The following is a 26,937-nucleotide window of genomic DNA, read 5'->3' on the forward strand; positions in this document are numbered from 1 at the left end:
ATCAAATTTTTGTAAAAAAAAATGATTTTGTCTATTTTTTTTATTAGTGATGACTAGGGACAAGATTTTTGCCTCAATTTCGAAATGAATGATTCATATGTTTGATATTACGGTGAAAATATTGGTCTTATAAAAAAAGTTTTGAAACAAAAGTTATAGAAAATTTAATTTTACAAAAAAAATGTCTCTTATGATTTTTTTATACGACAAATATTTTTACTGTAATTGCAAAATTAAGATTCACAATTAACGATTTAAATTTTTGATAATTATGTAAATCTTAATTTTGAAATTACGGCTTTTTTATTAATCCTACAAAAAAATTGTAAGAGACATTATTTTTATAAAATTAAATTTTGAACAACTTTTATTTGAAAAATTTTTTTATATGATCAATATTTCCGCCGCAATATCAAAATTTGACTGCATTAATTATTAATTGTTATTTTTAAATTAAAGTAAAAATCCTGGCTCTGGTGATGACAAAAAAACAATTATTTGAAATAAAAAATTTATGCACAGATAAGTGATGGAAAAATTTCTTATTTTATTAAACAAAAAAAAGTGACAATTATTCTATCATTTCTAGTCATTAATTAAAAAAATCACAATTAATAATTAAAAAAATTTTCTAAAAAGATTTGAAATAATTAAATATTTACCTTTAATAAATTTACACAAAATAAGTTTTAAAAAGAACTGAATATTTTATAAAAATCCATTGTTTCTTTAAATTAAGTCACTAATTAATTAAAAAAAAAAACTTCCACAAATTAAATCACTGGAATAATTAAAAAAAAATTCAAATCACTTTCAAATTAGAAAACTATTTTAAAAAATATAATTATTAAGTAAATATTATTTTATTTACATGGATATGTGTACAGTATTAATCGATACTGAGAAAAAAAAACAAAGAATTTTTTTATCAGCTGCATGTGCAACATTTACCAGAGTTCTATAATCTTATCAGTTGACTCGTGTTCCACACTTCGATCAACGTGATTTACTCGCGCGCAATTTATTCAAACTATATTTTATTCAAAAATATTATAAGTTAATTACCAGACAATTACAGTAATAAAAAACTGATAAATTTATAAAAAATTTATGAAAAATCAGGGCTTTCATTTAAGAAAGTCGCTAGTTAATATCACACTAATTATACACGCCAGGTGTAAATATATTAATTGCTAACTTGAGCTATTTACAACACTGGCGTAGGCTTTCACAATTATTTTTTAATTATATTCAAAAATAAAAAAAAAAAAAACAATGGTGAGAAACAGTGCAGTCATTCATCCGTGCTCTCACCTTGCTCCAATTGTAAATTATCTACGCTCACTCAGCGTGTGTACATCATATATGAGATTACTATTGTATTTATTATTACATATTATTATTTAAATATATATATCTATGTATGTATGCCAATATCATTTTATTTAATTGGCTATTTATTTATTACTCAATTTGTTTTTTTAATTTTCTTACCTTATTCATTTTAATTACTTTTGTCTACTTAAACATCATGGCCACTGTTAAAAAAAAAAAATAAAAAAAATTTACAAGTAAAATAAAATATTATTGCCCGTGTAAAAAAATTTGTTCCAAAAAATATCGACAGTGGGATTTGTAAATTTGAGACAGATTTAAATTTTGCGTGGAACTTTTGTAATTTTAACACGAAAAAAAAAAAATTCCATTTGGCAGCCAGAATGGAAGGTAGATTTTTAAAAAAATTAATACAAAAACCCCTCCTTCTAATGTAATAACTCAAATACAAAAATCAACTATAATATTAAATGAACTCTTATAAAATTTTATCAACTTCAATACACGGAAAAAAAAACTTAAAAAATTACTATTTGAAATTATAACCCGCAACCCGGTTGTCAATATGGGGAATTTTAACATTCAAATAGTAAATTTTATAATACGTATCGTCTATTTTCTAGGTATCAGTTACGATTTTTAAAGTTCAAATAGAAATTTTTCTTACATAGACAATAAATTTTCATACTTATCCTGTAATTATTCACGTTTGAATCATAAACGAAAAAATTACTATTTAGAATGATGGTATTTACTGATCACTTTATCATTATATTACTTGTCATTCTCAATTTATATACTTCATTTTTTTCCGTGTATGGTTGCTAAGTGTTTTTTGTTAATAAAACCAAAATCCTTCAACTGATACCTTCCAAAGTATTCTTTTAGCGTTAGAAATTATAAAGCTGCATCAAATGCCACCTCAAATCTTAAAATATGTCGATGACGAAAAATTAAGAAAATAACAATTTGCCTCATTTTTTGTATTTAGTTTCAATTTCTTAAATATTCTACAGTTTTTTATAAAATATAACTTTTTTTATAGCTCGAAGAGCTTGACAGTACCAATGTACGTAAAGGTATTTTCAAGTTCGAAGAGCTTAGAAATACCGACAATAATGCGCTCTGTGAGCTCGAAAACCGCGGGAAGAAAAAGATTATCTAGGATTTTATGAGCGATATTTGGGTCAAAAAAGAAGGTTTTTAAAACAAATTTACTACATTTTACCCTGGTTCCGAAAAAGTTAAAAAAACTATAATTTGAAACTTTTTATTAACGTTCTTTTGACTTTTATGAGGCTATTGGTTTCTAATGAGAACTTTTTTAGGAACGAGGGTACGTAGTAAAAATGAGTTTTGAGAAATGTCTTTTAAAAACGTTCTTTTTTTACTCAAAATCCGCTCATAAAATCCTAGATAATTTTTTTTTTTTTTTCTATCAAAATTACAAATCGTTCCCTTTCTAGCTGAATCTTGTAACTGCAAAATTATAATTGTTTCAGGAATCGGTCAAAACATCCATTCTTGTTACACGTGCCCCGAGTCAGAAAGTTTCAGCATTATTTCGAACTCATTAGGCTTAATTAAACCTTAAATGAAGCTGACTGCGCTGAACTGAAACTTACTTTAAACTGACTACGCTTAATTGAGTCTTGAATTTAAACCATCCATCCTGTCAGTTGACGTTATTTCAAACTGATCAGCCTGCTAGTGGAATTAAGTTAAAGCTGGATTCAACCTGAATAAGCTTAAGATTCAAACTGACGTAAAATTTTCAGGCCGTTTTAAAACTGAACATCCTAGTATATAATTGAAAAGACACTGCATTCAAGCTGAATAATCGTCAGTTATTCAGTTCAAAACTAGTTTAACTTTTGAGCTTATTTTCGAACTGAATAAACTGCTATTTTACAAAATTTAGACTTGAATTGAAACTGTCACACTGCTATTATAGAGCATAATTTAGACCTGAAAAACCTTAAGTCTGCACTGATTTGAAGCTGATCACACTGCTATAATTAAGCATATTTTTAACCTGAAGAGCCTGATTTGACGCTTTTGTCAAACTGAATAGTCTGACTAATTGATTTTATTTTCAAGCTTAATTTCAGCCTGATGGTCCTAAAAAGTAAAATATGACGACCTTTCAGTCTGAGTTCAGACTCATTTTTTAATGTATTTTAAATAGCCACTTTTCATTTTTTTCCTACTGTTGGTTATCAGTTTAATCAGTCTGAATTAATGCTGAAACTTTTCGACTCGGGGCGTTAATGGAAATATTAAAATTTAAGTTTCTCGAACATTCTGTTATAATTATTAAAATTTGAAGCTCTTTTAACGCAATATCAGTACTAAAGAATGTTTTCCACTCATAATATTAATTTTGAAAAAATGTAGTTAAGAGGTTTACCTAAAAAGGGAGCAAAATATTCAAAAAAAGTTTCACTCGAAGTTCTAATCTATCTCAAGTTCAGAAGTTCCAATTGTCGAAATTTTTTGAATCTTTTTGGACAAACTTTTTTTTTTACACGGGTGTTCATAATAATAATTAATTAGAATTTTGTCAATTGCTGAATTAATTAATTGTATATTTCTATTTTATCGATATTAGGATACTGATAATTTTTTAAAGATGGCAGATGACAGCTGTTACATCTCGCTTGTATTTATTGATAATTATTATATGATAATTAATTAAATAATAATTTGTTATTAAAATCATATTTTGGAGTAGTATCGAGCTGTCAGAAAAAAAATTAACTCGATTGCTTGATTACTTTAATTTTTATTACACCTCCGAATATGAGACTGATTTGAAAGTAAATGAATTAAAAAAAAAATTGTGGATTGAAAAATATATCGATTAAAAAAAAATCTTGTAATTAGTAATTTAATTTTTTTGTTGTAAAAATAAATTCAGTGGCCATTTTGTCGAATCGCTGATTCATGCAATTGAATGATAATTAAATCTTGATAAAAACGATAATGAACATGATGGTGAGTGAATAAAAAAAATTCATGACGTGCAGATATTTGATTAAAAAAAAAAAAATTGTATTATTTAACTTACTGTCTAGGGAACGTCCGTGGTTTGGCACGTCCATATTAGCTACTATAATAAATATATTCCAAAAAAAATGTAATAAAAGTGTTATATAAATAAATAAAGTCGTGAAAGCAGGGCGACCAAAAAAAAGCCGAAAAATAAATCAAGACACAGCAAACACAATGGCACAATATTTATTGGCAAAATAATAGTGTTATAATATGCACTATAAACTGTCAATTTTTTTTATAATAATATAATATATATGTGTATTTGTTTATATATTTTTAATAATTAGTAACTAGTTAAGATTTTATTTATTATGCATAATTCTGTTTAAATAACTAATACTTGGTCTAATACTTTTGCATTAACTACAATCATGTACAATTTATTTAATTTGTAATTTCTATATTAATATAATAATTTATAAATAGTTTTTTTTTATTTTTATTAAAATAGTCATCTAATCTTACTATGTATGCATTAAAAAAAACGAATAAAAATATATTAATAATTAAATTTACATAATCACAGACTAATTAAAAAATTGTTGAACTTCAACAATAAAATTTTTTTTTCTAGTCCTACGTATCTATAAGTGCCTACGAAAAAATTTTAAAAAAATTTGAGAATTTTAGAAATGTTATTTTTGGAAAATTGTCATTAGAATTAAATTCTTATTTCGGTCAATTTTTGATTTCTGAATATTTTTACTGATGACAAGAATTTATTTTCAATTAAAATTTCATTTTTTTGACCGAAATTAAAAAACTGAATATTAGATATTTTCTTTACTAATAAGTAATTAAAAAAAATTATATAGAAGTGGAAAAAAATTTATTTCAATGCTCGAAATTTGTAGTTTTCAAGAGGAATTAAATAAATAGCTCGAAATTTTTGTAATTCATTTTTTAAAAATAAAATGAGTGTGAATGTAGCAGACATCAGACAAATTTAAAATGATAAATAAGTAGAGTAAATAATTAAAAAAATAATATTTATGAAAAATGCACATTAATTTTAAAATTTTTTAAATGCGCATTTTTTTCACTTTTATTTCATTAATTACTTACTCGATTTCTTATTAATTTTAAATTTGTCTGATGTCTGCTACATTTACACTCAAAATAACAAATGAAATTTTCGGATTCATTTACATTTATGTTTATATATTATATATTTCTAAAAATTTATTTGCATTTTTCTCTAAAAACTTGAATCTTATACTTCAATTTTCCGTTTTTAAATCTTTTCATTTTAAACCGTTTACGTTTCCCGAATTTCAAATTAAACAAAATAAAATTTGTATCAAATTTTATGATCCTGAAATTAGCCGACGTCTAATAAATTGTGGATTTTTTTAAAAACGATAAACTTGAAAAAAAAAAAAAAAAATTGCACCGATAGTTTTTTTAATTTTCTACATGTGCATTTTTTTAGTTTTCTTTTTTTTAACTTCCCGCTAAGAAAATTGAAAATTTTCAAAAATTCTCGAAGTTATTGGTTTCGGTCCGATTTGCAAAAACCGAATTTTTATAAGATTTTGACGTTTTGAGGTTCTAGGAAGCTATTCTGACTAATTTCACGATGATGTCCGAGTGAAGGTATGTGTGTACGTACGTATGTGTGTAAATATTCATAACTCTTGAACGGATGAACCGATTTTGATATTTGAAGTGTCATTCGACGCGGCTTGTTGATATCTTGAAGCTGTAAAAATTTGAGCTTAATCGGTAGGGTGCGTTCGGAGATATTTTAAAAATAAAATTTTTTCGAAAATGTTTTATTTGGATAACTTTTAATTTACTTGATGGATTGATTCCAAAATTTAATCAGCTCTAAAATTTTATAAGCCGCGTCGAATGCCACCTCAACCATCAAAATCGGTCTATTCGTTCAAGATAAACCGTTGACGAAAGAATTCGAAAAAAATTTTTTTTTGGTTTTTTTGAAATTTTTCAAAAACGACTGGATAAATCAATTTTAAAATTTGATCAGCTTTAGAACTTGATAAAACACGTCGATTGCCACCTCAACCATCTTAATAGGTCAATTCGTTTACGAGATATCGTTGATTAAAAAATAGTGAAAAACGTTTTTTTTTCGGATATCTACAAACAAATTGAATCATTCGATTTCAAAATCTAATCAGCTCTAGAACTTAATAAACCGCGTCGATTGCCGCCTCAACCATCAAAATCGGTTATTTCGTTCGCGCGATATCGTGGGAGAAAGAAATGCTAAAAAATGTTTTTTTTTAAAACAATGGCATACAAAAGTATTTTCGAGCTCGGAAATACATCTACAACAATGTTTTCGAGCTCAAGGAGCTCGAAAACAGCGGGAAGCTTTGGGGCTGGCCCGCAAGGTCAACCGATAGACCGATTTTTTTAAATTGAATTGTCGAAAAAAAAAAATTCGAAAATTTTGAATTGTCTGCTAATTTAGGATTATCAAATTTTCATGACTTTTTCAAAGGAAATCGTAGAAATCTCCAAAAAATTATGTTTTATTAAACCACAAGTTTTCAAATCCATTAAATAAAATCAAACCATACAAAATTTTCAAAAAAATTTACCTCAAAAAAATCTCAATCCCAAAAATTACAAAATTTTCCATCATTCTTTTCCGACTCACAACTTCACTGAATTTTTTTCACACAAATTTACTAAAGCGCATTTCAAACTGAAATTAAGTGAAGCGCATCTGAAATACTTGAGCTTTGAAAAATTTTTCCACGTCTATACAAATAATTGCAATTCAAATTACAGTAATTTGAATTTTCTCTTTACTTTGAATTCTCATTATTCTCAAATTTTTTGGATGAGCGTAATTATTAATATAATTGATAATAATATATAAATATAATAACAATATAAATATAAATTACATAAAAAAATGATTTCCAATAAAATTAAAGAAAACAATTGTTCGCAATTACATAAGCCTCTGAATTTCAAAACGAAAAAAAAATAGAAATATTTAATTAAATAAAGTAAAATTAATTAATTTAAATAAACGGTGTATAAAAAGCCAATGACTACAGCAGCATAAAATAAATATCTGGCCCTCTATATATATATATGTATATATAAATGTATATATTAATAATAATAATTGAAATATTGAAATACCTCAAACCCTTGTTGAAACTGCGCATTAAAATACAATTTAATATTTTTATTGTATTTTTTAAAAATTTCAATAAAACGCCAGCGTACAATTTTTTTAATTACTACTGTTTATTTTCACTCCCGAATTACCAGATCGTAAAAAAATATATCGTCGTAATAATAAATATATAAATTAAAATAATAAGTGGTAGAGTTATTGAAACATTGGCCACATGTAAAATTAAAAATATCCAATCACAAGTGAGTTGAATAAATATATAATCATTTGTTTGTATTTGTAAGTGTACGGACACAGTAACAAAATAACGATAATATGCATGTACACCAGGGCATAAAGCGTCATGCGGTGCAGCCAAGCGTTTGTTGCTGTTTACCTGCAAACGGGACGTCACCGAAGTACTCCTCGACGTTGTCTGCGGACATACTTTTGTCAGATAAGGACACGCTTGATAATGAACCACTTGAGGCGTCTAATGAGCCACTTGGTTGAAATTGTAACAAATCGTCGTCCGTTTCTGTTTCCATGTCACGTGACCGACGTTTGTATACCTTTAAAATAATTTACGGATTTTACATACACTTACTATGTATGTAAACAAATAATTATCTTAATTAATTATTTATAATTAATTGAAAAAAATAATTATATTAATTATTGAGTTTGATGATTTTTGGGAAATATAATTTTATCACGGCATCAAAAAATTTCTTAGTAATTTTCATCGTATTTTTGGTCATGAAAAGTTCAAAAATAAATTTTTTTTTTAATTTTTGATTTTTTTTAAATCTTTTACACGGTAAAAAATTAGCGGAGTAAATTCGGAGTAAGTGCGAAGCGGATGACTGTTTATTTATTTAATCCCTTCGGAGTGAAATTTACTCTGGAGAGTTTATTTTAATATTGAAACTGAATCGGAATGAATGCGGATTGAAATAAAATCCAAATCACTCCGCTGAATAGACAAACTTTTATTTACTCCGCATGCGGAGTAATTTTTTTTAAAAGTTCAAGTGACGGAGTGAATTCGGATTTAAATAAAATCCGTAATCCCTACGAATTCGAAGGGAAGTTTAATTTAATATTGAAGATCCAGTTCGGAGTGAAATTCACTACTAAAAGAAATTTATTTTAATAGTGAAATCGGAGATGACTCCGAAATTTGAATGCTTTTGAATACTTTTGAATTGTCTTTCTTATGGGCATTTAACATTGCAAATCGTTTCGAATCGTTTCTTTTAATAAGGGCGTATGCAAAGTAATTTTTTTTTAATCTCTGGAACTTCGGATGGTGGAAGCCATTTTTACAGTGTAAGCGTTCATAAGTAAAATATTGACTGCTGAATAAATGACATTTTTTTTTCATTTGAAAATCAAAAATAACTTTTTCTTTATCTGTTTCATTAAAAATTTATTGATATCTTTTTTTTGCAAATTTTTTAGAAATTTTTTTTTTAAATTGAAAAAAAATTTTTTTCGATTTTTTATGGCCAAAATTTAAGTTCGCCCTACTTTCAAATAATTACTAGTTTTTTTGTTCATTTTTATTATATTGACCTGCTTAGAATTTAGAAAAAAATCAAATTTTACTTTTTATTTATTTTTTCAGTAACTAAATTAATAAATGGACTATTAGAGATATAAGGTTACAAGTGACCTCAAACGATCAAGGTTCGATTCCCGACGAAGGTAAAAATTTTTATAAAAAATAATTTATTAATAAATTTAATTTTCAATTCGTGTAGGAAATTCGCCGAACTTTTTTGAATGAATAGTAGATAGAAAATTTTATTTTTTAAATGGAATTTAATATTTTTAATAAACAAAAAAAATAAAAATGATTTTTTATCCATTAGTGCGAGTATTAATAGTAACATTACAACTAAAAAATTTCCATTTCAATAGCCGCGAAAATTTTACCAAAAAAAACACAAAGACGTAAAAATGTAAAAATGAAATTCATATAGTCGGGAAATAAAAACTGACGCGATTTCAATGCAAATTTATTGAAATGGAATTCTTTCGCGGTCTGTTCTCTGTGGTCTGATAATAAAAAAAAAAAAAAAAAAAAAAAATACTAACGGAAAAACATCGAGTACAAATATGAAAAGCGCGGAAATGTGAGCCGAATGTTCATCTCAACCGTAAATATTTTACATGATAAATACGAAGCTAGTGTAGGTAAACAAATAAGCTCAGTGTACACATACATTTATATATATACATACATATTTACAAAGGTTTGTTGACAGAATAAATGGTGAGTCGGTGATTTAAACCGGTGTCTTTCTTAATCTTGTTTAACTAAAGTGCTCATAAGAAACGCAGACAGGCAGATCTTGCATACAGTAGTCAGATCTTACATCAGATGTTGTGTATTAAATTTGGGAAAATAAGGATAAGGATGCCTGTGTAAAGACGCGAGTAAGTGAGTGAGTGAGTTAGTGACTAAGAAAGACATGGAGGCGAAACCGCAGGTACAAATTTGTTGATTTCACGAGTAAAGACGACATATAAACGGGTTGAGAAACTCAAGGGAAATATATATCTATATATATATATCACATTATAGTATGGTAGAAGTACTGAGACAGAGTGTAGTGCAGGAAAGGCTTCATTATTCAAAGGGTGTCGACGTCTTGCGTTCTGCCGCTTCGTTGGACACGCGAAAGTTGACGGGTGAAATCCAACCATCCACGTACCCTACATCAAATTCTCCTTCACACGCGTATTTTCCGTAAATACATCTTGAATTGTCTACTCTCTTCTTCAGATTCTCTTTACTATCTCTCTCTCTCTTTATCTCTCTCCTCACATGTTGTCTATACTCGGTTGTCTACAGTCTACAGACTAGACTACACTAGGTATTCTCGACTCAACTCACTCGTTTTTGCATCTTCCATTTTCTATCCTGACACTTCTGGTAACATTTCTCAAACGTAACGAGAATCTCTATTCGATTCTGACGTCTGAAATTGCTCTCCCACGTCACGTTCACGAAAATAAATTCCCGCTATTTACTTCAAAGCTTTCAAGCTCTCTTATCGACTTATTAAATTTTTTTAAATGTTTTATCACTTACAAAATACCTTTTAATATTCGCAATCAAATAAACGCGGCAAATTTAATTTTTTTAGTGAAAAAAAACGCCTGGAATTCGTTTGTTGGCAGCATCAGCCTTCGGCTCGCGCAGCCAACTCACGCTTTTTATTTAATTTATAAATTTTTTATTAGTGTACCAATTAATGTCTACTATTTTATATACACAATTAGAAATTTTGTGTTAAATTAAACAAAAATCGCGTGGTGCAAACGGTCTACACAAATTTTAGTGTTAATTAAACACATTGCGTTTGTGTTGATCTTTAACACCAATTTCACGTTAAATAATTGAACACATCCCGATCAAATCTAAGGCATACTTTGAACCTAAATAAGCATTGAAAACCTACATTTTAGAATTTTTAGGACAATTATTGTACACGGTAATAAATGCATGGCGTTCAACACCATGCTGGTATGGTCTCAAGATAGATACTAAAATAGTATGTGAAATATTCCAAGACAGTATTGTAACGAGTCCCAGAAGTATGGCGTTATTTACTATACTGTATAATACTGGAGCTATTGTATTGCCTACATGTATACATAGCAGGCACGGCGAAACAACATGGCCCTGAGACCCATACTACAATACCGAGAACACAATGCTACTAGTTTTTCCCGCCATAATTTCTGACGTGTCAATCAATGTATACTATGGTATTACCGCCAAAACTATATAGATGGGCAGATTGCCATGTCTACTCAGAACCTAACTACCTCGTACCAACTTTATTCAAAAATCGTTAGCCCTAATAGCACAGCTCAAAAATTTCTTGATTCTAAGATTTCTTTACTCCATTACAATATTATTCAAAGACAACTCTACCCAAATTTCTGAGAAAAAGATAGTATATTACTCTACAAGGGCAGAAAGTTGGAGATTCCTGCACCGTGCGTCATCAGACGCGCAGTTCAGGGCTCTCCAACTTTCTGTCCGTGTAGTGTATACTATTTTTCTTTATACCCGGACGAAAGTACGTTGACAAATCAAAGATGTATAAATTATATAACCACGTTTTAGCATGTATTGATGCCTGCCCCGACATTTGCGGCACGAGCGAAGCGAGTGCTGCTGGTCGGGGGGCAGGCATCAAATATATCTACAAAAAAAATGATCATTACACATTGTTAAAAGAAATAATTATAATTATGATCCTTTCGGTAACAGACAATTAACAATTTTCGGATTTTACTTTTTTTTTTTTAAATCCATTACAAAAAAATAAAAACTAAAAATATGCACTTCACGGAAAGAAAATTATGGCAGCGGTTCCCATAATTTTGTGAAATTTTTTCCTATACCATCATAGGAATTACAACCATAAATTATGGGAGCGGTTCCTATAATTATAGGAATGTTTCCCATAATTATAGGAACAGTTCCTATAATTATGGGAATGATACCCATAACACTATAGGAATGGTTCCTATAATTATAGGAATGGTTCCTATAATTTATAGGAATACTTCCTATAATATTATGGGAATCATTCCTATAATATTATGGGAATGGTTCCCATATTATCATGAAAAAATTAATTTAAAGAAAAGTGTGGTAATCACTTCTACAATACACAGAAATATTATTAAACATAAAAACAAAAATTCAAATTTTGGAAATAAAAATTTAAATTTTGATAAAATCTCAAATTTTCAAAAATTGAAATTTTTTGTATAAATTCTCAAAAAGTTTATATTAATTTTAATTTGACATGATACTGAAGTTAGCCGACGTCTAATAATTTTTGGATTTTTTTTTTAAACAATAAATTATAAAAAAAAAAATATTTTAAAACATTGCACCTGTAGTTTTTTAAATTTTCTACATGTGCATATTATTATTTTTTATTTTTTTGTGATTGATTTGTTGAAAAAAAAAAATCCAAAAATTTTTAATTGTCTGCTAACTTCAGGATCATAATTATTTACAGTTTATTAATATTATCATTTTTAACATTTAATCAAAAGCAGTTCACACTTTATCTTCATGCTTTATGTGTAAAAATTTCAAATTTTAAATTTCTTCGCGGTTCGTTGCGCATGCTCGTAGATGCTGCAACCAATCATATTCAAGTATAGTGTATACGTTATAAATTCAATGTGCTGATTAGCCGGAAACACAAAAAAAAAAAATTTTGTGTTTCCATACAAATATAGCGTCGAAGAAGCTTCATTTGAATCTCCCGATATCACGAGGGAAATTTCTACACTATTGCGCAAAAAAAAAAATTTTATGATATTATAGGGATGGTTCCCATAACATTATGGGAATAGTTCCCATAATATTATAGGAATAGTTCCCATACTAATATGGGAACCATTCCCATATCATTATGGGAACCATTCCCATAATGGTATGGGAATCATTCCCATACTATTATGGGAATGGTTCCCATAATATATGGGAATGATTCCCATACCATTATGGGAACCATTCCCATAATGCATAGGAAAACTTCCCATAATTTTCTTTCCGTGTTGTAGAAAATTTTAAAAAAATGTAGGCATAATTTTTTAAATAATTTTTTAATTTATAATATATCGTTTAAAAAAAAATCAAAAAATTAGTAGACATCGGCTGACTTTAGTATCATAAATAATTTCTAATTACTAAATTTATTAAAAATAATTTTTTGTGTTTTTATTAATCTTTAGTAAATTTTACTTTTCCAAATACACAGACATATAAAATTTCAAATTAATTTTAGACAAGTTTTGAGGTTATAAATATGAGCGAGAGTGTCAGCAAATCTCCTCGAAGTGACGGTAGTATACGTATAACCGGGTGCCAGTGTGCACGAAAAACTCTTTCGTCCCGCTGTTACTTTCTTTCCGCCCGCTGTTATAGATGGCGCGCGAGTAATCCCAGCACAGCAGAAATGTTAGACTTTCTGCCGTAAACTCGAGGCCGAAAGTACGTACTTTCGTCCGGGTATATGAAGAAAAAGCATTTTCCTGCTTACTGAGTTGTTTATTTTTTCTCAAATGTTTGGGTAGCGATGTCTTGGAATAATGATGTAATGGAATAAAGAAATCTTGGAATCAAGAAATTTTTGAGCTGAGCTATTAGGGCTAACGATTTTTGAATAAAGTTGGTACGAGGTAGTTAGGTTCAGAGTAGACATGGCAATCTGCTTATAGATGTAGATAGACTAGGTTTATCGGCCAGAAGCATTGTGAATACGGCAACGCAGTATGGGCCTGACGGCCATACTGATATTGCGGCGTCCGCAACAACTATTGCCAATGTTACTATTCCCGCAATGGTTGAATCATCTATGCATACAATTTTATAATCTACAAAAATCTTCGATACCATACAGTACGGCGTTCACGCCCATACTGGCATAGTGATATCCGCAAAATATTTATTACCGTGTAAAAGCTCGAAATGGACTTACTTAGACTTACGAAGGCTTTAATTAGACCTGCATAGTCATAAATCGTAAAACGAACGTAACTAGACTTAAGAGAGGAGAGGACTTGCAAGGAATACTACAAAAAGGTAAAATTGTTAAATTTGCGGGCTACTGGAGAATTGATGCAAGTGATCTAGTCATCTCTCCAGTGAGCTAATGACACCCAAGGGTGGATTGGGTCCCACAGGCAGCCAGGAACAGCGGGTCAATTTTAAAAAATCCTATGACTAGTAAAAAATTGCTGCAAGTGATCTACCGATTTTATCAATCCATTAATGACACCTAGGAGTAGAATGGACCTAGAAGCAGCCTGGGACCAACAGAGAGCCGATTAACAAAACTCTGAACTCGTTCGTTTGACGACATATGTCTTTGTAAGTCTAAGTTCGTTCATTTCAAGTTTTTATAATGATCATGTCCTAAAAAGTCTAATATAGGTTTTCAATGCTCATTTAGGTTCAAAGAATGCCTTAGATTTCCACTCGGGATAAAATCTGTTATTTTGGCAGAAAATTTGTGTAAATTTAACAGACTTTTCGTGTTAAAATTAACTGATAAATATAAGCACATGACCTAACCAACTCAAGTATACTGAACTAACCTTAGTACAACTTTTGTCAAGTTAGCAAACAATTAGTTCGATTTTCTGTGATTTTTCTAAAAACCGGAGCTACAAATTATCCTCCCGTAAAATGAGAATAAAAAAATCATTGAACCTGATCATTAAAATATTCAAGTTATCTATGATTATATTTAATGGTAACTCAATTATAATCCAAGTTTCCTTGCAGACAATGCTGCTAAAATACTTTGCTTGGTTACAGTAATAAAGAAACGCGCGGGAGTATTTAACTAAACAACACAAACTTTGTGTTAATTTTCGAATAACACAAGAGATGTCTTAAATTACAGATTTTCCAATCATTTAACATAAAAAATCAGTTAAAGTAAAATAACACAAATATTTTGTGTTGAATTAACAGATTTCGGTGTTGGAAATCAACACAAAAAATTTAACCAAACAATTTTTTTAACACAAATACACAAAATTTCTAACTGTATAATAAATATGTAACATAGTCAGCAGTAATTAATGTAATTTACAAAATGTTTTATCATTCTGAGTAATTTATCGAATTGGAAGCAGCTGAAAAGCTTCAAAGAGAAATGCAAACACATCGATGATCTCCTACAGTGACTATATTTAAATACGTACACATATATTTGAAATGGGAACGTATGAAATGTATAAGGATCTAAGAGCCTTGAAGACATGGAGAGAGAGTGTTCCTCCATCCGTAGGTTATATTCACTGTGCGATATTCCATGAAGCGTAAGAAGCGTAAGAAGACCCATGAAAGATTGCGGGTGCATATGAGTCAAGTTGCTATGCCAGTGTGTATAGGTTGTGTATAGCGAGTACGGATATAAGGAGTTGAGTGTATAAAGTATGATATGGATATGCAGTAGAAGCCGCTGAGGCAGACGTAGATGCAGAGTTAAAGGAAGAGCAAGTATGAGTGTAGAGGCAGTAAGTACAGAGGCATGAAGCATCATCAGTGCTTGTTGCCAGCTGGAAAAGGAGAATGTCACGTATATGGTAGATCACAGCAGAACGATCACAAGATGACATACACAGCAAACCCTCACTACGGTATTGAGATGGTTAAGCATGTCGAGGAGCTAGACTCCTTGTAAATCGCATCAGAGATCAAACACCCGGTTATATATTAAATGTGATTCGTTGGATCTCTTACTCTCTATTCTGTATTCTGTACTTTACTCTATTCCACTCTCGTGATACCTCAGAATATATGTGCTTCCGAATGCTAATTTTGTGCCCAAATGACTGAAGTCAAACTGCATCGCTGATGCCGTTCTCAATTTAATGGTTTTATTGGAAATTTTTGCGCATCTTGACGTTTGAATGACAAACTGATGCGAGGAATTTTGTTAAATCGAGTGGGAAATATTTTTTAAGTTTACTTTTGTTCCTACTTATTGATAGCTGTGTAGCGGCTACCGTTTAATTGGATGACGAAAGTTTGTTTTTAATAAGATTTTCTTCATTTAAGGAAATTATAAGCTAATTAATAAATGATAAGTTTAAGTTTTTAAAACTTACCTGACTGAGTGGACGAATTCGTTCGTGAATAGACTTCTCTGCCTGCAGAGCGGACGGTGGAGGATGATCTGGAGTAGGCGGTTGTATATAATGAGTAGGACTCGTCGGAATAAGCATCTGAACCCTCTTGAGTCTTTTATCCGTAGCTTCGCGTCCATCTCCCATAATTTGGCTCTCGTTTTGTGCATCGCCGTTTTCCCGTCTATCATCCAGCAAACTCTCTTGCGAGGATTTCAAAGTAAGAAATGCATTTGAAACAAACGTTTGGTCGTGGGAAGTTTCACTGCACGGTGACTCATCAACTGCCGCATTATTATCGAAGTCATAATTTTCATAAGCTCTTTCGCAATGTCTCCGTAATTTCCGTCTTGGGTTTTGAAGTTTTATCAAACGGTCGCCGTACACTGCCGTCAGAGCAACTGGTTCGACGTCTGGTCGTCTATTGGTACTTTCTGATGTACTGTACCGCGATTTCATGTCTACATATTGGTCGACACTTCTGGTTACGTGACGAAGCTGATCTCGCCGAGTTTGCAATTGTTCGAGATCAATGTGACTCCGAGCGCCACTTCGTGCAAGAAATAAATATTCGTAATTACTGGGACCAAGTGAACAATCTGCTGACAATGACATCTGAGTTTGCAAATGGGTTGGTGATACCGATAAATTTCTTCTCGGTGGTTTTTTTGGTGGGGTTGGCTGTAAAAAAATTTTTTTACGCATAAAATATAAATTTGCCAAATTTTTAATAGAAAATTAACGCATTGACTATCAATTTTTCAATAAAAATAGAGCACACACGAAGCTTAGTATCGGAATGTGCAATTTAATGGCCAATGGACATGATTTTCCGTTTGAAATAAAAAATTTAATGGTTAAATTGAATTTCCAGCGGATCTGTGTGTTCGTTTATTGTGCGCAGATACAAATAAATAAAAAATACTTAATTAATCGCCTACATTTTTTTTGATAAGTTTCAGAAAATTCTAAAGCATGATTCTATAAAATATCACCTTATAAATAATTATTGTTTAATTATTATCGATGAATTAATAATCGATTAGATGTTTTTTTTAGCCAAAACCAACACGAAGAGAAAAGAATAGTTATAATTCCTAAGTAGAATGGTAATCATTACTATGTTACATAATAACCCTGATTAGAAAATACGATTTGTGACGATTAGAAACGATTAAAAATTTAATCGTCTTTAACAGTCATAATCTTCATGGTTTTTCACATTTAATCGTCTCTAATCGTCAAAAGACGATTGATTATTTAACGATTAAAAACGATTAATGACGATTAAAATTTCAAATCGTCATGAACCGTTTTTAATCTTCATGTGTGACCAGGAATTGCAATATTATTTTACGAGTAAAGACAATTCGTGACGATTTGAAATTTTTAATCGTCATGAATCGTCGTTCATTATAAAATGATATATTGCAATTTCTGGTTCTGCATGAAGATTAAAAACGATTAAAAATTTAATCGTTTTTAATCATTTTTAATCATCAATTGACGATTCAAAACGATTAAAAAATTTTTAATCGTCATTAATCGTATTTTCTAATCAGGGAACAAGAATTTTTTAGCGTCAAAAGACACGGGACAGAGTAATCCCCCCATTCTACATGGTAACGTTGGCTACACTAGCATAGGAATGATTACCATTCTACATTGACGAGAGAACTATGCAAATGGACATGACTACAATGTTACCTAGCAACATTTACGACCTTTTATTTATTTTATATTAAGTAAATAAGGTTATGACAAAATACACTTATCCAAAAAATTAAAGGAACAAGAAAATTTTATAAATTTTTTAGTGATTTTTGGAAGGCTGTATTTTCGTGAAAAATGATCGTATCGAAAAAATAAAAAAAGCAAATTGAAGCTTGAAATCTCTAGTTTGAAGATCTTTCAGCAAAATATTTTTTTGAGCCACGATTTTTGCGGAATCATAAGAAAAAGGTCGAGACAAAATTTTTCTAAATTTTTTGGTTTCGTTTTTTAGGTCTACGGGGCCGGGAAAAATTTTTTCAAAAAAACGAATTCATGGCTTGTTTAGGAAATTTATTCAGCTACAATTTGCTTTTTTTGTTTCTCTGTACGACAATTTGCTGCTGAGATATCAGCCTTCAAATGAAAAAGGATCCTTTTGTCTTTGATTGTCGATATCTCAGCAAGAAATGGTCACACAGTTATTTAAAGGGCAGTTTAATAAACTTGAATAAATCCCCTACAAGCTCCATTTTTGATTTTTTCAAAAACAAATTTTTTTTCATCCTTGATATCCATTTGAAAAACCTTTCAAAAATGGCCATTTTCTGGTTTTTTAGTCGACTCATCGCTTCTCTGCAAATATTGATAAAAAAAATAATGTTGCCAGGTAATTTTACAGCTTAATGTACCCCCAAAAACCCTAGAGATTTTCAGATTGATCCATTGAACCGTTTGTCCGGTCCGATTGCTCAAAGTTTTACAAAACAATTAAAGGAACAAATTTTGTTCCTTGATTTGTGTAATCATTACCAAAATGAAAAAATTAATTTTTTTTGGATTTTCTTTCATTTTTGCGTTAGTTATTCAGTAAATGTAAGGTAAAGAAAAAAAAAATTTTTTTTCCGAAAAACGAAAAAAAAAAATTACCCCCGAATAAAAGGTAAAAAAAAAATTGGAAAAAATTCTTGTTTGGTCTCGTTTTTTGGAAAATTTTTTTTTTTCCTCTTGATATCAAGGATGAAAAAAAATTTGTTTTTGAAAAAATCAAAAATGGAGCTTGTAGGGGATTTATTCAAGTTTATTAAACTGCCCTTTAAATTACTGTGTGATCATTTCTTGCTGAGATATCAATAATCAAAGACAAAAGGATCCTTTTTCATTTGAAGGCTGATATCTCAGCAGCAAATTGTCGTACAGAGAAACAAAAAAAAGCAAATTGTACCTGAATAAATTTCCTAAACAAGCCATGAATTCGTTTTTTTGAAAAAATTTTTCCCGGCCCCGTAGACCTAAAAAACGAAACCAAAAAATTTAGAAAAATTTTGTCTCGACCTTTTTCTTATGATTCCGCAAAAACCGTGGCTCAAAAAAATATTTTGCTGAAAGATCTTCAAACTAGAGATTTCAAGCTTCAATTTGCTTTTTTTATTTTTTCGATACGATCATTTTTCACGAAAGTACAGCCTTCCAAAAATCACTAAAAAATTTATAAAATTTTCTTGTTCCTTTAATTTTTCGGATAAGTGTAAATAACTCAAGTTACTTTAAATATACGTAGAAATTGAATTAATCTATTGAAATAATTCAAATATTGCTCACAATGAAGTATCATTTTTTGATAAAAGATAAAGAATAGTTTAAAAAATTAGAATATTTAGTAATAAACAATTTATTTACTTCATTTGTTCACTTCGTTGTCTTTTATATATTTATTGAACTTTAATGACAGCTATTCAAGCATAGAACTGACTAGCATTCTATATAGCCCTGATTCCCATACTAGATAGCAATTTTTACCATTTTATTTGTTTCAATGTAACATAGTAATCATTACCAGAAAAATGGTAATAATTCCTATTCTACATAGCATTATTTACCACTTTACAAAAAATTAGTCTGGTTACTATGTAGAATAGTAATCACTATTTTTTTCTCTCCGTGAATTAACGCCATCTATAGAATGATTAATGATTTACAACCATCCGCTTTTGAAATCAATGAAGTAAAAAAATTATTGGCTGACTTTATTTTTATAAATAAAATAAAAACTTACCGAGACTTTACTATTAGAGGCAGGACTATGAAGTGAACTAGACAGCGGCGCCATGGGCAAGTAAATTCCGGAAATACCAGAATCATTAGGTAAACATCGTCTGTCCCGAGGGCTAGGTCCTCCAATACTTGACGAAGAAGAGACACTCAATTGATCAGACTCCCTGCCAGTAAATCCCGGGGGCAATGTCAAGGACAGGTCCTCAGAGACGTAGCTGCCCTCAGTACATCTTGGTGCCGGTGGCGTCTGATATAGTCCGCTGTCAGAGCCCCTAAACAACCAGCCCAATTTACTCATCACGTCACTAATTATTTATTACGATTACAGTAACTCCATAACCACAATAACAATTAACAATTAAATTAGAAAAAAAAAGAAATAATTAATGTATGTAAGCATGTATTTGTAATGTAGAAAATAAAATATCTAAGAAGCCTGCTAATATATCAAGCCTCATATCATATAATAGATCAGCGTCTGCAAATGTGTAGCTAATGCTGTAACAGCATACCGTGTTCGCGGTGATACTGGTGTGTTGATATAAATGTCAATAGGTTTGTTGTCATCGGGTGTTGTTTGATCAGAGCTTGCAAGTGTGTTTATTGAGTTGAGAGTGTCTGACATTGACATCAAGACACTGTCGAAGAATGAACTTGGATCCGAGTAGCTTTCGGTCACTTGTAATTCCGGAGCATCGTAGTAGTAGTTGCCATCAAAATCGTTGCTGAAATAACGACGTAATGTCCTCGAATATTTTATAAACTACAATCTATAAATATCTACCCATTTAACTACTAATTGTATTGATACGAAATGACCGTCATTTTTGGTTTCGGTCACAAGACGGTCAGCGAACTGTCTGGTGACCGACGATCCTAAATGACGACCCTGTTTAAATGTGAAAAGACCGTCAAAAAATTTCGTCACAAATTTGGTCAGTAACTTCTAGATACACAGTTAGAAATTTTGTGTATTTGTGTTAAGAAATTATTTGGTTAAATTTTTTGTGTTGATTTTCAACACAGAAATCTGTTAATTCAACACAAACTGTTTGTGTTATTTTACTTTAATTGATTTTTTATGTTAAATGATTAGAAAATCTGGAATATAAGACATTTCTTGTGTTATTCGAAAATTAACACGAAATTTGTGTTGTTTAGCTAAACACTCCCGCGCGTTTCTTTATTTCTATAACCAAGCAAAGCATTGTCTGCAAGGAAACTTGGATTATAATTGATTCACAATTAAATATAATCATAGATAACTTGAATATTTTTATGATCAGGTTCAATGATTTTTTTATTCTCATTTTACGGGAGGATAATTCATAGCTCCGTTGATTAGAAAAATCACAGAAAGTCGAACTAATTGTTTGCTCAATTGACAAAAGCTTTGCTGAGGTTAAATCACACTGAGAGAACAATTATTTGAGCCAAATGAGATTTGTCTAGGCAAATAAATCCCATATTTGAATGGACCCAATCAGTATCTATTTGAGACAAAGATATGGTTCATTTGAATAAAATAATGATTTGTTTATAGTTAACAAATCTGTATTTGATAGCGCCACCAGCCGTAGTGGATTTTTTCTCAACTAAGATTTGTTAACTATAAACAAATATATATTTGAATGAAATAAATGATTTTGTTCAGTCGAATAAATCTATTTAGTTGGCTCAAATAAATTGTTCTCTCAGTGCAGCATACTTGAGTTGGTTAGACTATGTGCTTATATTTATTAGTTAATTTTAACACGAAAAGTCTGTTAAATTTACTAAATTTTCTGTCAAAATAACGGATTTTGTGTTCAGTTATTTAACATAAAATTTGTGTTAAAGATCAACACAAACGCAAGGTGTTGAATTAACACTAAAATTTGTGTAGACCGTTTGCTACACGATTTTGTTGAATTTGACACAAAATTTTTAACTGTGCAGATGATTTGTGACCGTCATTAAATTTTTGGTCACAGATTAATGTCAAGAATTTTGTCAGTCACAACCAGCTAGATGATTGGACGCAAACTTTATTTTAAATTCTCGTGGTATTTTAAAAAATGGCGGCTTGAAAATTTAAATTTATATGAAAGTTATAAAGGCGCTTGTAAGATGTCACCACAATTGTGACGGTCCTTCGTTTTATGAACGGTCCACTGTCTTGTGACCATGACGTGGTCAAAAATGACCTGACTCATCAGACTCGCATCACTAATTACAAATAAATATTTTTACGAACGTCTTCAAATATTTTATCCATCAGTCGAAGCTTTTATAAGATAATTATAATGAAAATAATAATAAAGAGATTATTATCAAAGAAAGTAAAGAAAGTAAAGGCCACGAGGGAGCACAAGTTAAGTTATAAGTGTAACAGTTATTAATTTAACGTTGAGACGGGCTAACATTTACATTGTTTAACATGATGGATTCATCTCGAGACTAGGTAGGAGCGTGTACAAGGCTAACGTCAAACATTGATGGTAGCGAGCGGGATTGCCGAGAATAAGAGTCCAGAATAGGGGCCAGAGCTGCCGGAGGGTGACCCGAGGCGAATGAACCAGCGGACTCACCATCAGTGAGGACTACTGCCTACATCAGGAAAATTAAAGCAACCCAACCGGTGCTTAACGCGGTGGAGCAACATCACCACCTTTATACTGCGTCCTTTGCACTTTACAACCTACGGTCTCTTTCATTCATTCGCTCGCTCGCTCACTGGCTGGCTGGTTGGCTCAATCTCGGGGTTTCTCTTCGTTTTCCTTCAGCAACTAAATTCCAGACTACCATTACTAGTAAAACTCAAACCACTGCTGGCACTAATACTAGTACTGATATTCACTACTTTCTTCATTTACTTCCCACATACAGCAGCTCATTCACTTCAACCGGGGTTTACATCTGTGCTTTTGTTTGCCCACATCTAGTATATTAAACCTGGCAGCTATCCGACCGACCTGTTACAAAACCCCATCTATATCTATATATCGAGTGTTTCTGCGAAATATTACTGCCGAGGTCAGTTTGAATTTCCCGGGTTGTTAAAATAGAGATACTGAGTAAGAGTAATAAAAATAAAGAAAAAGGTAAAAAAAATTTAAGTTTTGTCTGGCATTTTTAAATTTTTTGTTCGACATTTCTTCACGTACTCTCTTGTCTTTTTATATGACTTCTTTCATTTTAGAGTGCGCTCACAGAGCGTAACATGCTTGGCTGCAACTGCTACTGCTAGTGCTACTGCTGAGAGACGAGAAAATAAAATGGGAAAAAATTTATACAAGAGCGAGGCATATCCATCTCCAGCTACATCGTCATCACAGTATAATTTAAGTTCTCGAAAAATTGTTTATGAATTACTACTGAGTGTTTGTGAGTGTATGGGGTCTTGTCGACTGCTGAAAATCTTTATGGACGATGCACAATTACGAGACACTCGTTCATTAAATATATAATATTAAATAGTACCTGGGGTTTTATGATACTTTTTAGTGTCTGAGTGTGTATGTGTGTGTATGAGTATGTGTGGGTCGGTGGATAGTGTGAATTAAAATTTTACTAATGAGACTTACAAGGACATGACTGAAGTACCGGATACTCGGCGGTCCTCGTCTCGCGGTTTGTGATAAAACTGCCACTGCGTTGGCGACGAACCTTCTGCTGGAGAAAGATCTTCACGCGCATTGTCATATGGGCTACCCAGAGTGTCATTTGTGCGTGGAAGATGCTCGCTGTCTGCGTCACTCTCCACGCCGGAAGACGATCGATGTCCTGTAAAAGGAATTTTGTTTACTTGTCAGCAAAATTTTTCAAGTTTTTCATAAAATTGTTGAAACTAAAAATTTCATTTTAAAATTACACAGTTAAAAATTTTGTGTCAAATTCAACAAAATCGTGTAGCAACCGGTCTACACAAATTTTTGTGTTAACTCAACACATTGCGTTCGTGTTGATCTTTAACACGAATTTTATGTTAAATAATTGAACACAAAATCTGTTATTTTGACAGAAAATTTGTGTAAATTTAACAGACTTTTCGTGTTAAATTTAACTAATAAATATAAGCACGTAACCTGACCAACCCAAGGATACTGATCTAACCTTAGTACAACATTTGTCAATTTAGCAAACAATTAGTTCGATTTTCTGTGATTTTTCTAAAAAACGGAGCTATCCCGAATCAAAAAACAAATTCGGATTTAAGTCTCACAATTCTCAATAAGGTTTTCGATGATCAATTTAGAATTTTAAGATTGACAACAGTAGAAAGTTATTTTAATTTAGTCCTCAAAGTAGTAGTTACGACCCATTTTACCACTTTGAGGACTAAACTGGAATAATATGATCTGGATTAGAGCCTCCAAATACTCAAAACATACAGGAATAATTTTATCCTCGAAAGTCTCATTCGACGTATTCTCTCCCCTCCCTTTTCTATCTAAAATTTTTAAAAGTCCGAATTATAACTTTTCATTCGTTGAGTATTTTGAGGTCTTAGTTATAATTTAAAATCGATAAATTATTCGCATTTAGACCTCATAGTTCTCATTGAGAATTTTGAGTACTAGAGTAGAGTTACTTTCTGGACAGTAAATAAAACATCAAAGGAATTGAGGCTTTTGAGGACTAAACTAGAATTTGTTTTTTGACTCGGGATGAATTATCCTCCCGTAAAATGAGAATAAAAAAATCATTGAACCTGATCATAAAAATATTCAAGTTATCTGTGATTATATTTCATTGTAAATCAATTATAATCCAAGTTCCTTGCTGACAATGCTGCTAAAAGCTTTGTTTGGTTACAGTTACCTAAACAACACAAATTTTGTGTTAATTTTCGAATAACAAAAGAAATGTCTTACATAACAGATTTTCCTATCATTTAACATAAAAAATCAGTTATAAAGTAAAATAACACAAACAATTTGTGTTGAATTAACAGATTTCTGCGTTGAAAGTCAACACAAAAAATTTAACCAAATAATTTCTTAACACAAATACACAAAATTTCTAACTGTGTATAAAAGACCTAGTACAGTGTGCCGTCAAATGATCCCAACAATTTTATACTACGACAAGTGATCCCTACAAAATGATTCCATCGACAATTGATTTATTATTTTCACAATAATAATAAAAAATAATTTATTTGAAGATCTATAATAAATATGATATGAAATATCTTATTATTAAACAAATATCTTATATTGATCCCAAGTTGTCTGTTGGATCAATTGTCATGTGATCACTTGTCGGGGATCAGTTGTCATGGAACCACCTAGTACCCGATCACTCATGTATTTGTACATCTATACTTACTGGATTTTACTAAATATAGATACACAAATACATGGAGTGATCGGGTACTAGTTCCCTGATCGGGTACTATTAGGTCTTTTACCTTAGTCTATGCGTTACATATAAGACGTGTATATTAAAAAGTTCAGTGACTTTTTAATTTGAAAAATAAATATTTTTTAACATAAATAAGAAATGATAGTGAATACAAACTTTTAATAACTGCGGTAATGTCATGAGTAACATGAGGCGGGAACTGCCCCAGAAGATCCAGCACCGTATTGTGTCTTGCATCGCGTATCCCCAAATCAACTCCGCGGTCCAAAAGTGTTCTCACAACTTCCATTTTTCCACAAAGCGCAGCCTCATGCATCGCAGTACCAGCAGAAGTTCTCGTGTTGACGTCAACTCCGGATGCCAACAGAACTTCAACAACGGCCCTAAAAAAAACCAAGCATACCCATGAAACCAAAATCCATTATCGCTCTATTTATAATCCATTTCTCAGCGATGAGTGATAAGTGATCTCGGCGATCAATGATGAGTATCTACGCGTAGATTCCGGTGAATATAAACATGGGATAGACATAACTAGCAATAGAGCATTGGAGTACAGTGATGGCCACCGTTAGCTCATGACATGATGAATGTATGTCGAGTAGGGAGATTCAGCGGATGGAATATAATGCCGCCGGGGGCCAGTGAATCAACCAGTAGTAGTATAGCGCAACAGCAGCAATCCATCGCATATAGGATTGGGAAACCCAGGGATACGAAGAGCAAGAGGCAAGAGGAGATAGAGATCCGATTCGCATCCACCTATGTTGTTATTACCGTACCATAGGGGTATTTGTACTGGCTTACCAAGAGCAGCGATATTGAATCCGATAATTGACATTACCCCGCCTGACTCTTCATATTCCCTTTCTATAACACACGCCTCCATGCCTACGATTATTCGCGGCTAACCCTGATTCCACTTTAAATAATTATTTAACCCTTTAACTTTTTTTTTATATATTTACTTATCATATGATCTAATATAAACACTACAAAAAATCCGGCGTGAGTACATGATATCCTGGAGTAAAATTTCACCCTGGAAATGATAATAAAATGACACCGGTGTTAAAAAAAAAGTTTAAGGTTTGAAATATCAAAAGTCAAGTTGTGTTTCAAATATAAAAAAATATTTTTTCACTGTTTCGAAAATTGATGATACGACAGATTTACAAATGTATAAGGAATCCAAAGAACATTTGTGCACATTTACATGTTAATATGATTGTATAAAATATTGGAAACAAATTTATATGATTAAAGTCTTTTTGCGAACTAAATCAGAAAAAAACAAAATTAAGTTACCAATGATTAATTTATGATCTTTAAATCAGTTATTGGCTTAGGAAAAATATCAGAGTTATAATAAAAATAACTATAATATTGTTCCTAAATATTTGATTTGATAAATGATTAAAAATTTCAGCAATTTGATCGATTTAATAAAAGTGGAATTTCTTATTTTATAGATTATAAAAATTTTTTTATCTCAATTACCGATAATTACACAACCCAGTTGTGAAGCAATAAGATGTGTTCTGTTAACGCTTACTCGGCCCCAGCTAATTCAAATAAAATGAACATAATTCTAAGTCACGTTTTTTTAAAATAATGATTAAAAAAAAAATCTGTGATGT

The 26,937-nt window shown here is 30.8% G+C and overlaps 1 protein-coding gene across 6 annotated transcripts in view; it reads right to left on the bottom strand.

Annotated features, from left to right (window-relative positions):
- LOC130678017 (ankyrin repeat and sterile alpha motif domain-containing protein 1B) overlaps positions 1 to 26,937 on the bottom strand; it is a 76,625-nt gene that overhangs the window by 30,152 nt on the left and 19,536 nt on the right. For 3 of the 6 annotated variants that reach the window (XM_057484984.1, XM_057484983.1, XM_057484982.1), the window contains exons 6-12: positions 25,454 to 25,680; positions 23,515 to 23,713; positions 20,461 to 20,673; positions 19,950 to 20,220; positions 16,166 to 16,864; positions 7,893 to 8,067; positions 4,406 to 4,447 (exon numbers count right to left, since the gene is read on the bottom strand). In XM_057484984.1, the coding sequence (XP_057340967.1) occupies positions 4,406 to 4,447; positions 7,893 to 8,067; positions 16,166 to 16,864; positions 19,950 to 20,220; positions 20,461 to 20,673; positions 23,515 to 23,713; positions 25,454 to 25,680 (1,826 nt within the window). The remainder of the gene's footprint in view (positions 1 to 4,405; positions 4,448 to 7,892; positions 8,068 to 16,165; positions 16,865 to 19,949; positions 20,221 to 20,460; positions 20,674 to 23,514; positions 23,714 to 25,453; positions 25,681 to 26,937) is intronic. The other 3 variants (XM_057484986.1, XM_057484985.1, XM_057484987.1) reach the window with 3 other exon arrangements.

Source organism: Microplitis mediator, chromosome 11, assembly GCF_029852145.1.
Source record: "Microplitis mediator isolate UGA2020A chromosome 11, iyMicMedi2.1, whole genome shotgun sequence".
NCBI lineage: Eukaryota > Metazoa > Arthropoda > Insecta > Hymenoptera > Braconidae > Microplitis > Microplitis mediator.